Source organism: Pseudorca crassidens, chromosome 12 (assembly GCF_039906515.1).
Source record: "Pseudorca crassidens isolate mPseCra1 chromosome 12, mPseCra1.hap1, whole genome shotgun sequence".
Classification (NCBI taxonomy): domain Eukaryota; kingdom Metazoa; phylum Chordata; class Mammalia; order Artiodactyla; family Delphinidae; genus Pseudorca; species Pseudorca crassidens.
This window is the reverse complement of record NC_090307.1, coordinates 90086077-90101499: the sequence shown is the minus strand read 5'-3', so window position 1 is coordinate 90101499 and position 15423 is coordinate 90086077. Positions and strand designations below refer to the sequence as shown.

The 15423-nt window shown below is 55.5% G+C and overlaps 1 protein-coding gene across 13 annotated transcripts in view; it reads left to right on the top strand.

The window, feature by feature from the left end:
* Positions 1-15423, top strand: part of RIMBP2 (RIMS binding protein 2) — a 279316-nt gene that overhangs the window by 191219 nt on the left and 72674 nt on the right. For all 13 annotated transcript variants that reach the window (XM_067701220.1, XM_067701224.1, XM_067701221.1 and 10 more), the window contains 2 exons: positions 1612-1662; positions 12431-12626. In XM_067701220.1, coding sequence (XP_067557321.1) covers positions 1612-1662; positions 12431-12626 — 247 coding nt within the window. The remainder of the gene's footprint in view (positions 1-1611; positions 1663-12430; positions 12627-15423) is intronic.

Below are 15423 nucleotides of genomic sequence, written 5' to 3'. Positions count from 1 at the left end.
CCCTTCCCTCTTTCCGACTCACGGAAGTTTTCAAGTGAGAAGCAGAAGCTGTTAAGATAGCGCTCACTGGCTTATTTATGGTGTGACCTCTTCTCCTCATTATTCTCCAGGCACCTGGAGAAAAGTATACCTCCAGAAATGAGAATTCTAACTGTGAATCTCAGTTTGAGACACGGACTCTCCCTTAGTGCTCAGTGTTTAGAGGCAGCTACCCTACAGCGCCAGGAGAACATCTCTAAACGTTTGTGAGACCTGGGAGACCAGTCTGATGGGAGGCATCAAGGCGGTGATGTGGGGACAGGCCTTCCTCCTCCGTCTTATGACACCCGCACCCTCTCACTAAATTTTGGTGTCTCCAACTTTAAAACGGGGGGTGCCGTGCCTTCAGCCATTGACGGTTGTGCTCCTTAGGACTCCTGGTTTCAAGTGACAAAAAACACAAGAAGAGAATTTCGGTTGTACACGCAACTGAAAATCTAGCTTCAGGTGCGGTTGGGTCCAGGGCCCAGATCAAGCTGGCTTCAGGCATGGTTGAACCCAGCACCTCCCGAATCCCTTCAGACCTCCGTGGCTCTCCTGCCTCTGCTCTCCCTTGGCTTCATTTCTGGTCTCCACGTCAAGGCCCCTGGCTGCTCCAAGGTTGCCCCTCATGGTGGCAAGGTGGCTGCAGCTGCTCCAGACTCTCCTCCACTCGGCCTCAAGTTCCAAAGGCGAGGGGCCTCCCTTCCTCCCAGCGTTCCCAGGCAAAGTCTCTTTGTTGTAACTGGATCATGCACTCACCCCCTAACCCATCACTGTGAGTCTAGAACCTTGCTCATGTACTCAGTGCATCCCCAGCAAAGTCAGGACCTCTTCCCAGGACATAGTTCCAGGCAGGCAAACACAACAGATATTTACTGTCATCACAGTATTAGAACTTCAGGGTCCGTGAGGACAGGAAATAATAATGTTGCATCTCAGGTTTGTGTGAACTTACCGTGTGGCCTGGGCAGCAGCCGTCCTGAGAAATTTCTTTGGTGAAACTTGTACAATTTCTCATTCTGTGGAGCTGATGGCTTTGTGTCAGATAATTTGAAGAAGGCAGCCCCCCTGCTACAGCTGAGAGCCTGGGCGCTCAGGACCACCCGGGCAGCTCCTTCTCAGGACCTGGTGGGATTTCAGCAGACCTTCGTTTATCTAGGGGTCAAGTTCGCATGATTGTGTTTTATTTCTCAAGCAGTTAAGGACATTTGAGAAAATTATGGTGCTCCCTGAGGCTTTGGGAAGAATGAGCCTGCCGTCTGGGTTCAGCCTCCGACCGTGTGTGTGGCCCCTTCTCAAGAATAGAACCCGGCTCCTCCCCTCCTGCACCAGCTGCATCCCACCTGCCTCCCTGTTCTCTGCCACATCAGGGGCACTTTCCAGTTTTTACAAAGAGCATCAAACCCGAATCCATTCCTCTTGCCCAAAGGGAGAGACAAATGAGAACTGCTTTAGACCCTTAGAATTTAGGGGTTTATTAGAGGAATAAAAAGCAATGACCCACACTCCCGGATAATTTAGACATTAATCTTTAATTCTCTTTTTCTCCCTTTAAACGTTCACTCTTCTGTTTTTTTATCATCAAAAAAGGCTCAGGTTGAAGCTAAGAAAGAACACGAAGGCGCAGTGCAGCTGCTAGAGGTAAGCGAACCGGCCATGACGGCTTTCTTCCTGGGGGTGGGCGAGGTCAGGGGATATTGCGTTAATGCCTCATGGAAGCAATAGCTAACCTTTACTGAGTGCCCGCTGGGTACCGGTTACTCAAGCAGCCTATATGATAGGCGCCATTGTGTTTCCCATTTTACACGTGAGGAAGTGAGGCACAGAGAAGTTAAGCAATTTTCCTGTGGCCACACAGCCAGCATCAGAACTGTGGGTCTCAGAGGTGGTCTGCTCTCCTCTGCTGGCTCCTCCTGGATGGAAAGCAAGGAGGGTGAGCCCGCTCACTTGGGGGGCATGATTTCCTCGAGGAGAAAGGTCGGGGGATGGGCCATTCCTATGGGTGACAGATGAATGGGGGAGTTGTAAGTGACAGCACTAAGCCCAAGGAAGCACTTGGCATCTGAGGGGGGCGTTGGCAGGAATCACAGCAGTGAACACGATCAAGGTGCTGCCACGGGCACCGTCCCCATGAGCACAGCGGGAGCGACCCTCCCCAGCTGCCCAGAGGCCTTTCTCACTGGCCCTGATGGTGGGGGCTTGGCCGGAAGTGGGGGGCATGTCTGGACCACTCTTCTGTCCCTGGCTGATGGCCTGCTGCCAGCATCCTCGGGAGCAGGGGGAACTCCTGGGATCACCCCGGGGCCTTTGCCGTCTGCGTTCCTCATGCATATGATAAATGGACGTAAGGAGTGTCCCTGCCGAAGACAGAGGTCACCCAGTTCCTGACTCCTCACTACAGACACGGCAGCGGGCTGTGTCTGCACAGCTGGGGTGGCCCCACGAGGCCTCCTCTCCTAGTTCCGTCCCATCAGGAAAGGCCAAAAGGGCCTTTCCGCCGGGCTGCCACCGCCGCACATGGGAAGCACCTGTCCTCTTAAAGATGACCTTGTCTCTCGTCCCCAGGGGACCAGCGGCCACTTAAAACAGAATATATTCATCTCTTGCATTGCCTTTTAAAATCTATTCCTCCCCAAGGAAAAGGTTTCATCATTACGGTCATAGGTATTAAAATTGATTTTTTGAAAGCGTCCATTAGCTAATGAATATCTGGAGAGCTGAGAGTAATAAATTGCAGAGTGGGAAATATATAACCCAGGAGACTGGGAACAGGCCTCCAAAGGGCCGTACATCTCCCTGAAAAATCACTTCATTCCCCCGCCAGCATCACTCACCGCACTTTGATTTACATAGTCTCCTGGCTGGAAGTGCAGTTTCTCTTTTCCCATCACCCCAAGCCCATAGATCTGATCGTCCGTGTTGTTTTTATCCGCCTTCTGAGCTGCCGCTCTGTGACAGCCCCGCAGAGGTCATGTCCCCCGGCGCTGGCGGCCGTGCGTGCCCCGGCACGTGGGGATGGGCGTAACGTGCTTCGGTTGGAAAAACGGAAAAGGCAGTGCAGATGCACTGAGAATCTGTGTCTTCTTTTATTCACAACATCTTCCTGTCGTTGTGTCTCGCTTTGCTTTTCACCCAGAACACGCTGGAGAGCATGCAGGTATTTTAGGGAATGATGTCTGCCCCTCCCCCTCCCCGTGTGCTTGGTTTGCTTCCCCGTTCGTGGACCAGCCGCGCACCCCTGGGCCCGCTCCATCCGCCCCTTCTTCCGAAAATGGGCAGCTTTCTGATGCGGTCGGTCGTGGGTGCCTGGGGCTCCCTGGGGCCAGGGCAGCCGAGGAGCTGCCCCTGGGGGCTCCACCCCAGGGAGATGCTTTATTCTGGGCATTGAGGCCCAGGGCTCTGTCCTCTGAAGTGATGAGCGGGGCCAGCAAAGCCGGCTTCCATTCTCAGGCTGGAAGAACGTTCTGTGAATTCAGATGACCTCGGGGAGGAGAATTGTCGGGATGATTCTACCCTTGGGTCAGCCACGTGCTTTCGAGCCCGGCCAAGAGCCCAGAATTTGGTGGGTCCGTCATCGGAATTCAAGCCTTGCACCTGAGCGGTCCCATTCCCATTCTGTGTCGAGTGAGGGCAGCGACCCTCCCAGCAGCTGGGGACCCTTGCTTGTTCTCACAGGCGTCCGCCTGGGGAAGAAGAGAAATGAGCTGTCCCTCCAAACAGGGTTTTGAGCCTTTTCCAAAACTCTGAGTTTGGCCGTGAATTTGTAGAACCAACGACTTTTCTCACTCTTGGGTGGTTTCCAAAGCGGGGTTCTGGGACCCGCAGTATCGGCATCACTGGGGAGCTTGTCAGACCCACTGAGTCAGAAACCCGGAGTGGGGGACCGAAATCTGAGTTTTAACCAGCCCTCCGGGTACTTCGAGAAGCGTTGTTTGGAGAGTGCCAGGCTGGTTACAGGAAGAACTATATCTGAAGGGGTAAGCCCCCTGGGAATCTTGGCCAATCCTGGTTCAGCACCTTAGTAACCAGAATTGTTGACCAAGAATAACCCGAGTGCGACCCCGCCCGCCGATCCTCCGAGCATCCCTAGGGGGCAGTGTAGTCTTCGTTTGGAAGTTCTCGTTCTCTGTGCCTCCTACTTGGCAGGCTGGTGACTTCCTTTAGTCAGATATTCTACCGAGCAGAACAGCCCATCTCCTTGCGCAGCTAGAGAGAATGCAGTGACGGGGAAGGGCTGCCCCGGAAGACGCGTTAGGTGAACCCCTCAAAACACCTACACGCGCACATCCGGTTCTCTGGACGTTTCTCAGTGCTGTTTGCTGATGAACGATTGGCCAGGATGTTTGGAGATGGGGGGGTGGGGTGTCTTTATTCCTGGTCAGGACACCCAAGGACTGATCCGGGCTGGCTTGGGGGCTGAGCAAAGACAGGGGTCGGGAGTCAACTGAAAATAGAACAGAGCTTTTCAGAATCCGGAATCAGAATCCAGGTTTGCTGTTTGCAGACCTAACAGCCTAAGAGCAGGTACTAGCTACATAGCTTCCTTGGCACTTTATGAGGGAGTGAGTTTAAGACAAAGAAGCAAAAGAAAATAGTTATAACAACAGCAACGGTGCCAACAGCAATGTTTATTGAACCCTTCTCTGAGCCGGGCACTGTTCTAAGGGTGCATCTGCGGGTTGCCTAGGAGATAACGGACGTATTGTCCCTCTCAGTCTCCATGACAACCAGGGGAACCGAGGCAGGAGAAATGACTTCCGCAAAGCCTCGGAGCTAGTCAGGAGCAGAATCAGGAGCGAAAGCCCCAGGAGTTTGGCGTCAGAATCCAAACCCTCCACCACTGCACGGCAGCATCTTCTGATCTCGGAATCCTGACCTCCCTGCGAGGTGGGGTCAGGTCTCCTGCCAGCAAACCCGTACCAAAAGGTGGATCAGCTCCCGCAGCAGCCAGGCTTGGAAACGCTGGCCGAGCAGCCCAGCTGCCCTTCCTCAGCAGCAGCAGAGACAGGAACGCACGCCACGCAGCCACAAGTGACAAGAGTGATGGAATTTCATCCTTTTAATACCACCCAGGGAGGTTGGTATCAACCTCCTCATTTCGCTGATCAAAAACCAAGGCACAGAGACGCTGAGCCACCTGCCGAGGACACACAGCTTCTAAGAGCAGAGCCTAGGCCCTGAGGGTCCACGGGTAACACCATCGCAAGTCACTGAGAAAAGAGTGTGCAGAGAAGAGATGGCCCGTGACTGTGGGGCCCGTGAACCCTAAATCCTGTTGGGTAGGAGGCAGCGAGTTCTGGGGTCCATTGCCAGGGGACTTTCGCCCATGGTGAGCTGCTTCCCGCCAGTGTGTCAGTGCTGAGTGCTTCGCATGTGCATCTCACATTCTTTGTGGCTGATTCTCCAGGGCTCCTTCCTAGGTATTTATGGCCTCACTCCCAGCACTTGTTGCCGTCCTCCTGGACCAAGGCATCCACCTGCGGGCGATGCCAGGACGAGCCTGAACAGGCTCCATTCATCCCTGAGTCTCATTCGAAAGGAGACAGGGCTCATCTGGAGGCAAGGGTCCAGCATCTGAGTTGCACGGTGACTCTCCTGGTCCCCAGGCTCCTTTTGCTTTCATGGGTCCCTTCTTCCATAAAAACAGAAAAATTATATTTTACATCTGCTTAGGTGCAAAGACGAATATAATCCAGGTTGGATTCATTATTGTTATATTCAGTTTTCCTCTGAGTTTAAAGGAAATTAAAATGAAACCATTTCTGTGGGTCCCTAAACAAGGCCTCAGGTACCCTCTGCTGCCTGGCTTGTGTTAAGATGCTCAGTGACCGTCTGGCAAGGGAGCGTGCTTGTGAGTAAATGAATATGTTTGGTCCCATCAAACAGATGAACTTGGTCTCTGGTGCATGTGTTAGGGTAGGCCAGGGTGTGCTGCAGTAACAAACACCGAAGTCTCACACTCAACGCACAAAGGTTCATTTCTTGCCAGTGCAGATATAGGAACACTCCACGAAGCTCCACTCCACATGGTGACTCAGGGATCCAGGCTCCCTGCATCTTGAGGCTGTGTCATCCGGAGCGTACGGCTTCCTGGTCACCACGGCAGGGAGACCTCTTCCATGTCTCAGCTACAGAAGGCACGGGTGTCACCTCTGCTTACAGGCCGCTGGCCAGAGCTAGTGACCCAGCCCTGCCTCACTGCAGGGGAGGCTGGGAAGTGCAGTCTCCCTGGGTGGGGGCCTGGTGGCATGGCTCTGCCACGTCTGAATTCTCGAATCTTCACAGAGCAATGCAGTTTTGATACTAAAGTGGACAGACAGAATATTAGCTAAGTCGAGAATCTGAGACGTGCACAGATAGAGAAGTTTATACTTAATGCTCTGCCTTTAAATCTCTTAAGAATTCTCTGTCCTCTGGGAATTGTGGGGATGGGGTCTCTGCCTCCCTAGGGTAGACTTGGCTACCCTGCGCCCATGAGTCTTAGCTGGAGGACGAGGTTGTTAGGGACAAAGGAACTGGGGCAGGTGTCTGGGGGTTCAGCCACCCAGGACTACCTCTGCCCCAGCTTTATCTCCCTAACGCTCCCCTTCCAACCGCCGTTGGGAGGACAGAAGCTACAGCCGACGGGAAGCCCCAGGGTTGAGTCTCATCCGTGAAGGGCGTTTATCTGCGCACAGGGCGCCTCTGCGACTAGTGCTCATCTACACAGAAACAGAAGACGCAAACGACCCAGACCCACCAGCAGCAGAACTCACTGTGCTTTGGTTGGACAATTCGATAAAGGCATTAATCGTGTGAACCAAAGCAAACGTTTACGACACTTGTGTTTTAATAGTGCTGACTCCACACACATTAAAGGATGCGAAACATTAAGTAAAAAGTCACCTTCACCCAAGTCTCCCCTTGGTTATTACTTTGTTACATTTTAGTATCAAGATGGCATTGTCCTGTAAAGATTCAGAGCAATTATTTGTCAAAATCCTGGAATTCAGAGCCGGTTCAGATGAACTGATGGGGTTTTTCTGTGTACATTACAGTTGCAGGCAAGAGCTGGGCGCGGGTGTGGGTATTAACCTGGCAGTGAAGGCTAATTCTTAACTGGGAACCACCGTGAAAGAGTATGGAGAGAGACTCCGTGTCTCCCGCTGATGATAAAAAGTGGGGAGATTCTAATCTACCTGGATGGGCTGAAATGCACCATCACCTTTGCTGAAAGCAGAAGTTCGGCCGTCTGAGAGGCAAGGGTGATTGGCTCACTAGTTAGCCATCCCTCTGGCGCTGTCCTTTGCCCGCAGAGGACAAAAGATCTTAGTTTCTGCTCATGGGGCCCCTACCATGCCCGCCAGAGTCTGGACTTACAATTTTCCAGAGTTCTGGAAGGAAGCTTCTCTCCCATTTTATAGATGAAGAAACTGAGGCCCAGTGAGCTTATGTGACTTTAGTCCACGCCCTCTGAGTGAGTGAGAGAGTGGGGGCGGGGGTCTGGGATCTAGACACAGCCCAGAGCCTGGAGTCAGAGAGGATTGGGTGTGTCCTGCCACTTACTGGGTGTGTGACCTTGGTCTTTAGTCCATCTGGCCTGGTCTTCCTCAGCCATGCAACGGGCTCACACCAACTTACCCCAGGGAGTCTCTCTGGCCATCAGCACTCGTGCGTAGAGAGCCCCTGGCAGGCCCTGGCACACAGTAGGTACTCACTAAGCAATAAATAGCACCACAAATCTTGTTTACCCCTAAAGACACCGCACAGAACAACTTACTCCAAATCCCTCCTGCACTGCCTAGGACGCCCCTGGCTTGGCTGTGCTAGCGTGAGTGTTCACAGCATCCCTGGACCCTCAAAATTGTCCTGGCTTGGACACTAATTACAGGGCACAGTACTCATCTGCTCCCCTTTATGAAGCCTGGAAGTCAGATGAAACATACAGGGCTTCCCTGGTGGCGCAGTGGTTGAGAGTCCATCTGCCGATGCAGGGGACACGGGTTCGTGCCCCGGTCCGGGAGGATCCCACGTGCCGCGGAGCAGCTGGGCCCGTGAGCCATGGCCGCTGAGCCTGTGCGTCCGGAGCCTGTGCTCCGCAACGGGAGAGGCCACAGCAGTGAGAGGCCCGCGCACCACAAAACAAAAACAAAAGGAGATGAAACATACAGAGTGGAGGACCTTGGGAATGCTGGCAGGTGCATCTTTGAACGTGTTTTCTTCGTCTTTATAAATGCCCGCAGCCACATCTGCAAGTCTCTGCTGTTGATTCCAGTCGGGGTTTACTTGCCGGGTGACGGTGCCGTCTGTCCCCGCTGCGGTCAGAATGCAGCCGCCCTCCGCTCTCGATGCTCAGGTGGCGGGTCAGGGTGAGGAGAAGCGGGGCCGGGACAAACCGGGATGGCGACACTCAAGCAGACTGGTTAATTCAAGCGGGCGTGGTTCTGCCCCACCGGTGTCGCCACCCAGCCAGGAGCTGATGGTGCCCTGAATCCTGAAATCAATCCTGGCACCCCAGTAAGACGGCCGGACCCAGCAGTGGGCTTGCTGTTTGCTTTCTGCATCACTTGGAAGCAGTTCCTTCTGGTAGCAGCTTGGGGACCATCGGAGGCACTTAGCCCCAGCGGCCGGGCTCAGCATCAGAGACCCAGCCGCCGCCAGCTGCAGCCAGGCCCGGAGAGGGTGTCCGTGGAGGCTCTGGAAGGGACACCTGCTTCCTTCCTGGAAGGGGGCAACAGCAGGGAAGCTTGGTGAACTTTCCAGAGGGAGCGCTCACCTGTGGGATGTTCTTCCGGTTTAACGGGTCCCTACGCCTCATCTCCTAGTTGTTCAGACCGTTTCCCCCCTGAAATTAGTGAGAAGAGGCATCTGGAAGCTGCCTGACTTTGGGGAATCGTCCTCCTGCTGTCTTGAAGCCGTGTCCTCGGATACCCAGAGGAGAAACAAAGCAAGGAATTGATAAGAGAGGGGCAAAGAATTAGGTGTGATCACGCAGGACTCTTAGAATCTTTGGGTAGAAATGCCAGGTGGGAGAGGCTTAGCCCTGCACCTTCGCTCCCGGGTCACAATGGAAGCAAGTCTCAAGCCCAGTTGTCGCACGTGTGCAGACGTGTATTATGAAACGCTTGTTGACGAGAAGGCACATCCCTCTTCCCTGCCCCTTAGGAGCTTCCTCCACCAGCCCCCTGGTCCCCAAGATCCTGGGGGTTTGCCTCGCTCCTCCTCTCATGGGCATCTCCCACCACCTCCGGGGATGTTCAATTTAAAGATGGTTTGACGTCAGCTCCGATCCACCTGCTTCCAGGACCCTCCCCTCATCACTCACGTCAGAGCCGGCCCCCTTTCTACAGGCACGTCCTGTGCCAGCTGCCGGGGAGAACCGCCTGCCACAGTCCCCATCAGTGAAGGGGACCCTGAACAAAGAAACGTTTCCTGGAAGGAGGCGCTCCAAGAGCTGGGGTCCTGGCGGGCCGACAGTGGTGCCCAGGAGATGGAGTTCACCGTAGCACCTAAAACGTGCAGCGGTTCAGCACCCCTGCGTGAGCCCCGACCTTTCTCTCTGCTTTGGTCTGAGACCCACAGGGCCTGCTGGGAGCACACAGCCTGCCCTCCTTCCTCTCTGTGCCGCCCGCGCCTGGCCCCAGTAAATCAAGAGCTCCCGCCAGGGGCCTGTTTCCAGGCGCCTCGGATGCCCGACCTCCACGTGGGCTCCTGAGACCTCGGCCGCTCTAACGCTCAAGGCTCCTGATCTGATGTTCCCACAACGCCAGCTTTTCATGTACCGCCTTTGAGATTTTCTCCATGATTATTTAGTATTTTCTTTAAATCCATTCACTTTCTAGAACTCTCTATTTTGAAATAATTTGGAGACTCCCGAGAAGTTACGAAAGCATAGATGGTCGCTGTGTACCTTCACCCACCTCCTCAAGGACAGCGTCGTAGGTGACCAGAGTACATTGTTGAAACCAGGAAGCTGACGCAGGCACAGTTATCAGTAACCAAACCACAGAGACTCACTCTTTGCCCTTCCTTTGGCGCTTAGTTCTGTGGAATCTGATGGTACATATAGATTCATGAACCGCAACCGGGAATACAGATGGCTCCACCCCCAAAGACACGCCCTCATCTTAATTCCTAGTACTCGGACCTTCCCCCCAACCCCAGACCCTGACAACCATTGATCAGCTCTCCACTGCTTTAGTCTCGTCATTTCACGAATGTTACATCAATGAAAAATCTATCTGCTTTTTGGGTTGGTTCACCTTTCACACACCGCGTGACATGCAGGACCTGATTACCAGTTGTCTTTTTCTTGTGCACATTACAATGAGGATGTGGCCATCTAAGTGGCATTTGTGTTCTTCCACGTTCACCTGACACCCTCCCACACACGCCACCAGGGCACCTGGCGGCACACCTGGATGAACGGGTGAGCTCAGGGCTCTTCTGATGCCCTTCCTGCCTGAGGCTGGGTTGTTGGCGACTGTTCCCTGCCTGAGGACCTGTCGCTCAGCCCTGGAGCAAACATTTCGTCTTCAGGGCTGAGCAGGGAGAGCCAGAACCCTCGGCCTTGAGGCATCTGATGCCGCCATCCTGGGGTCACCGCTGCTCCTGGGCGGGTGCCGCGTCTCCCCAATGGGGGGTGCCCGGGCGGGAGGCGGATCTCGCCACGTCCCCACCTGTGCCCAGGGGCGCCCGGCGTCACTTCTGTGCCTTCCTCGGTGGTGACAGCAATCGTAGCCAAGCTCATTCAGCCTTTTAAGAGAAGAATCCTGCTGATTTTGTTAAATGCATCGAAGAAATTAATTATTGGTTTGGGATTTGTTAGATCTATTTTTAGAATTCCATGATCTCAGACATAAACAGCATTTCATTCTGGCCTAAGGAGCTGAAAAGCTTAACACCAGTGGAGGAGGGACAGGGAAGAGGGGGGGACGGGAAGAGGAAGAGAGCATCGGTCTACCACTGTCCTGCATCCCTGTGTGCACACCGCCATGAGACCAAACATCTCTCAAGCCCCGACTTGGTACCAAGCTCTAGTCCGAGTGCTGGGGACACAGCGGTAGAGAAGCGGACAAAAATTCCTGCCCTCGTGGAGTTGACATTTTAGTGGAGGAAGCCAGACGGTGCCCACGGTTAATAATACAGCAGATGGGATTTTCCACTTATCACAGACTGAGGAAGGGAGACAAGGCAGGACCTCCATGCAGATGAAAGAAGCTGCTGCCTCTAGGAACGTGATGCCTGCAAGTCAGGGGGTCCCCTCTTCTCTGCTTCAGCAAACAGTTACAGAGCACCTGCCACGTGCCAGTGCTATGCAGCGCGTCGTGGGTGTCTCAGGGAACCAGAAAGCACAAACTTGGCGCATAAATGATCTAGTCACGGAGGCAGACGAGAAGTAATCAGGGAGCTACTGGAATGTGCCAGGAAGGGAGCTTGCAGGGGAGGGGGCAGAGCGGACCCTCCCCGTGCCCCTCCTCAGGTGGCCCAGGGCAGGGAGTTCTGACAGCAGGAGAAAGGGCGCCAGGGGAGGAGGTGTAGGGAGTGTGCACCATGGTTCCCCAGGGAGAGGAGAGTGGCTGGGTCACGCCTGCCCAGCTGAGAACCCAGAGCAGGCAGAGATGAGGGTTAATGGGGGGAGCTGCCCAGGGCACCCTTCCCTGCCGCGTGTGCCCAGGGGACGCTCCCAGCTCCCTGGGGGTTAATGGGGGGAGCTGCCCAGGGCACCCTTCCCTGCCGCGTGTGCCCAGGGGACGCTTCCAGCTCCCTGGTGCTCCCGAGATGTCTCCGATGTCTGCAAATGGCAGCGATGTTGCTAAGCCAGTCCAGCAAACAGCACTTCGCTTTAATGCCAAAGCGGGGTGCTTTGGGGTTCTGCAGCTTACAAGAAAACTGCATCCAGGGGTTAGCAACTGAGCTGTCCGCAAAGCTGGGCTGTGTCACCGCCTCACGCTCCAAATTTCAAGCAGCTACAGTGAGGCGTGCCAACCGCAAAGTGCCTGGGCTGTACACAGAGCCCGGAACAACCCGCAGTTGGCTGCTGGGATCTGAGTGTTTGCAAGGTTTCTCGGCTCCTGTGCTTTCCCACGTTCGCCCTGAGAGGAAACCTGGCCGACGGCCAGGGTGCACAGGAAGCTTAGTTTGTTCAGACACCGTTCTCGCGTGGAGGAAAGAGGCAGCCCTCCTGCACACACACACACACACACACAGTCATTAACATGCACACACGGCACTCAGTCCTGTGCACACCCATGCAACACACATGCACACAGTACACACGCACACGCAGTCATCCCCCCATGCACACGTGGCATGCATTCTTGTGCACACACGTGCACACACACGCACAGACGCACACCTGTGCGCAGACACGCGGGGCCCCAGCAGGCCAGGCCGCCTGCTGACCGCGGGTCCGGGTCTCCGCGCGCAGCGCAGGGCACGGGAGCTAGAGGAGAAATGCCGCGCGCAGAGTGAGCAGTTCAGCCTGCTGTCCCGGGACCTGGGTCGGCTCCGGGAGCACGCGGGCGAGATCGACCTGCAGGGAGGCAGCTCCCTGGACGTCCCCTCGTCCCCCGGCAAGCCCTTCCGGAGCTTCATGAACGGACTGGCTCCCTCCATTGGCAAAGGTAAGCGCCTGGACCGACCGACCTCCCTCTCTCCCTCCCTCCCTCCCTCGCACGGCAGCCGGGATGGAGAAGGGGCGCTGGCAAGGGTCGGGGGTGGAGGTGTGTGACAGAGCATCTCACCACACCTGGGGCGGTGACCAGCCTAGCAGGCCTTGGGGCGGTACAGGCCAGCCGGCGTCTCCCACGTCCACCCCACGCGCCAGACCTCGTCCTCAGCCCTTGACGGTGCCGACCAGCGTGGCTCCGCACACCTTCTGAGCCCCGTTCTACAGACAACACGGGTGGAGGGGCTTAGTGGGTCGCCCAGCCGGGCGGTGAGCCGGGGCTCGGCCCCAGGGGTCTGGCTCTGGGGTCTACGCTGGGATCTGCCAGGTGGGCTTCTCAGCTTCCCTCGTTTCCCCTCTTTTCATCCAGTGGCCTCTCGTTGACATTGTGATGTACTTGGAACTTCCCTTCTGACAAAGGCCGCGGTACTAACAGCGGTGCATTTCAATGCCCTCCCATCACATTTGTGTGTAGGATGCAGAGGTGGGGGGCAGGGAGGTTTGAATTTGCGTGGTTGAGGGGAATGTTGATCCCAGAGGCATTGAATTTAACGTCATGGAAGGTTCCCAGTGTAGGCAACAGAATACCCTGCTCAGTCAGGGAACTTTCTCTCCACTGAAGGTGGAACGGGTCGCAGGCCCAGTTTTATCCTCCTGTAAAACAGTCGATGAAATCAAGTTTACTGGAGACGAGTGTCAGATATTCACTCTGGAATTCCATAAAAGAGAGAGAATTCCCACATCTCTCCTGGGTCTTGTCAGAACGTAGGGTAAGTTCTCTGGACGCTTTTCATTTTGAAAACAAGGTGATGCTGCCTGTGTCTTGATAAATCATGCTTCCTGGCTTCCTGCTCCCTTCCCGCGCTGCTCATGCGTTAGGAGAATGCTAAGTGGCCACGAAACACAAGACAGGAGGAGAGGGGGGTCGGGACACCCCCACCCAACAGACAAGTTCTGAGCACAGGGTACCCCCCCAGGCCGCGATGCTGAGCAGATGGCCAGGCCCTGGGTGGAGCCCCTCTGGGTGGGGGGAGCACAGACAAGAAACAAGGGGACAGATGAGTGACTGGGCAGCTTCCCACTCAGACAGACGCGGGAGGTCAGGTGACAAGAGAGCAAGTGACCCAGGGCCACTTAGACGGGGTGGTCAGAGAAGGTTGCCTCCCAGAAAGAAGACCGTTTCTCCAGCTCCCACAGGGTGAGAAGCTTTGGGGCTGCCGGTTCACGTGATCTCGGCCATGCACGTTTTTCAGGGTCCCCGGGTCGCAAGCAGTCGGTAAGTCCCGGGACTCAGCATAACGTTGTGTCCTCCTGGCTCAGAACTGTTCCGGCGGCACAGGACAGACACACGGTGGGCCCGCAGAGACGGGCGTCCGGGGGGATCCACGTGCAGACAGTCGGTACCTTTTTCCTCTGGGAGGACCACCCAGAGCGCCCCACGAGCACCACCCCGTGCGGTGGTGAGGCCCAGGGACGCCCAGTAGCGATGCAGCCTCCAGGGTGCACTGGGGGCTGGTCACGTGGGCACCTCTGCCCGGCACACACCGGAACCCCAGGCCCCCCAGAGCGAGGCAGGCGCCCGGCACACACCAGGCGGCGCAAACAGGCTGGTTACAGGGAAGCACCCCGTCACTTAGGGAGCCTTTCCTATTGGTGCAGGAACACTTTAGAAGCTGTGTTCCCGGATACAGCCCAGCCCAGCTTGCAAGCGGGCCCTTCTAAAAGTGGCAGCCAGGGGCCCCCTACGCGGATTCCTTGCAGCACAGCGTGAGAATGTGTTAGTCCAGGGCGAGCTCGTGGGTCAGTGGGGGTGGGGAGGAGAGCAGTGATTGACCTGGTTCAGTCGGTGTTGCGATGATCTGGAAAAAAGGATCTAATTCACGACGGAGGAAGATGGATGCTGAGAACAAAACCAACAAAACCCAAACAGGACGCTGTCTCCGATCCCGGCAGAAGAATAGGTTCGCACCGAGGCTTCCGTTCAGCCCCGTGGAAGAGCCATCGTGATAACAGACCAGCTCATTTGATAAACGCTACCTCGCCCACGGGGGCCCCCTGCTGGCAAAGCCAGACAGGCTTGGCATCCTCCTTGCCGCATCTTTGCTGTGCTAGCATCACTTGGTCGTGGGAGGAGTGCCTGGTAGGCCTGAAGCCCCCCTCAAAGTCATTCCTTGACGGCAGATGGCAGGGGCCTCTTTAAGGGTGAGAGTGACAGGGAACTCGCCGCTGGGCTGGCCTCTCCTCCTTACGCAGGAGGGGAGGGTGGGGGTGGGCAGAGGAGCAAGCAGGGCCAGTGCAGGGTCAGAGCAGGACCCGGCAGGTGTGCCGTGCATCCCCTGGCGGCCTCCTGCCTGAGGCTGGGTCCGCCCAAGGTTGAGGAAGACAAGGACCGCTTGACCGTGAGTCCCTAAGGGACTCGCCTTCTGTGCAGTAGTCACATCTGCAACCAGCAAGGCAGAAATCACACAGGGACAGAATCATCTCCAGAAATCTCCTAGGAAGGGGGCATGTCATCTCCCAGGGCTGCCCCTACACAGCCAGTTTCCTTCCAGTATTGGAGCTGGGTTTTGGTGAAACACGGGATAAAGTCATTGATTTGACCTTAGTGGCCATATTTTCCAGAAAATGCATATCTTGAAACACGCGGAGCATGAAGGGGTGTGCCGCTGAGGGCACTGCATGATTTTGTCTCTAATCTCACATCCACTCAGAGAGCAGAAGGGCAGGTAAAATGCCACATGCAACAAAATATT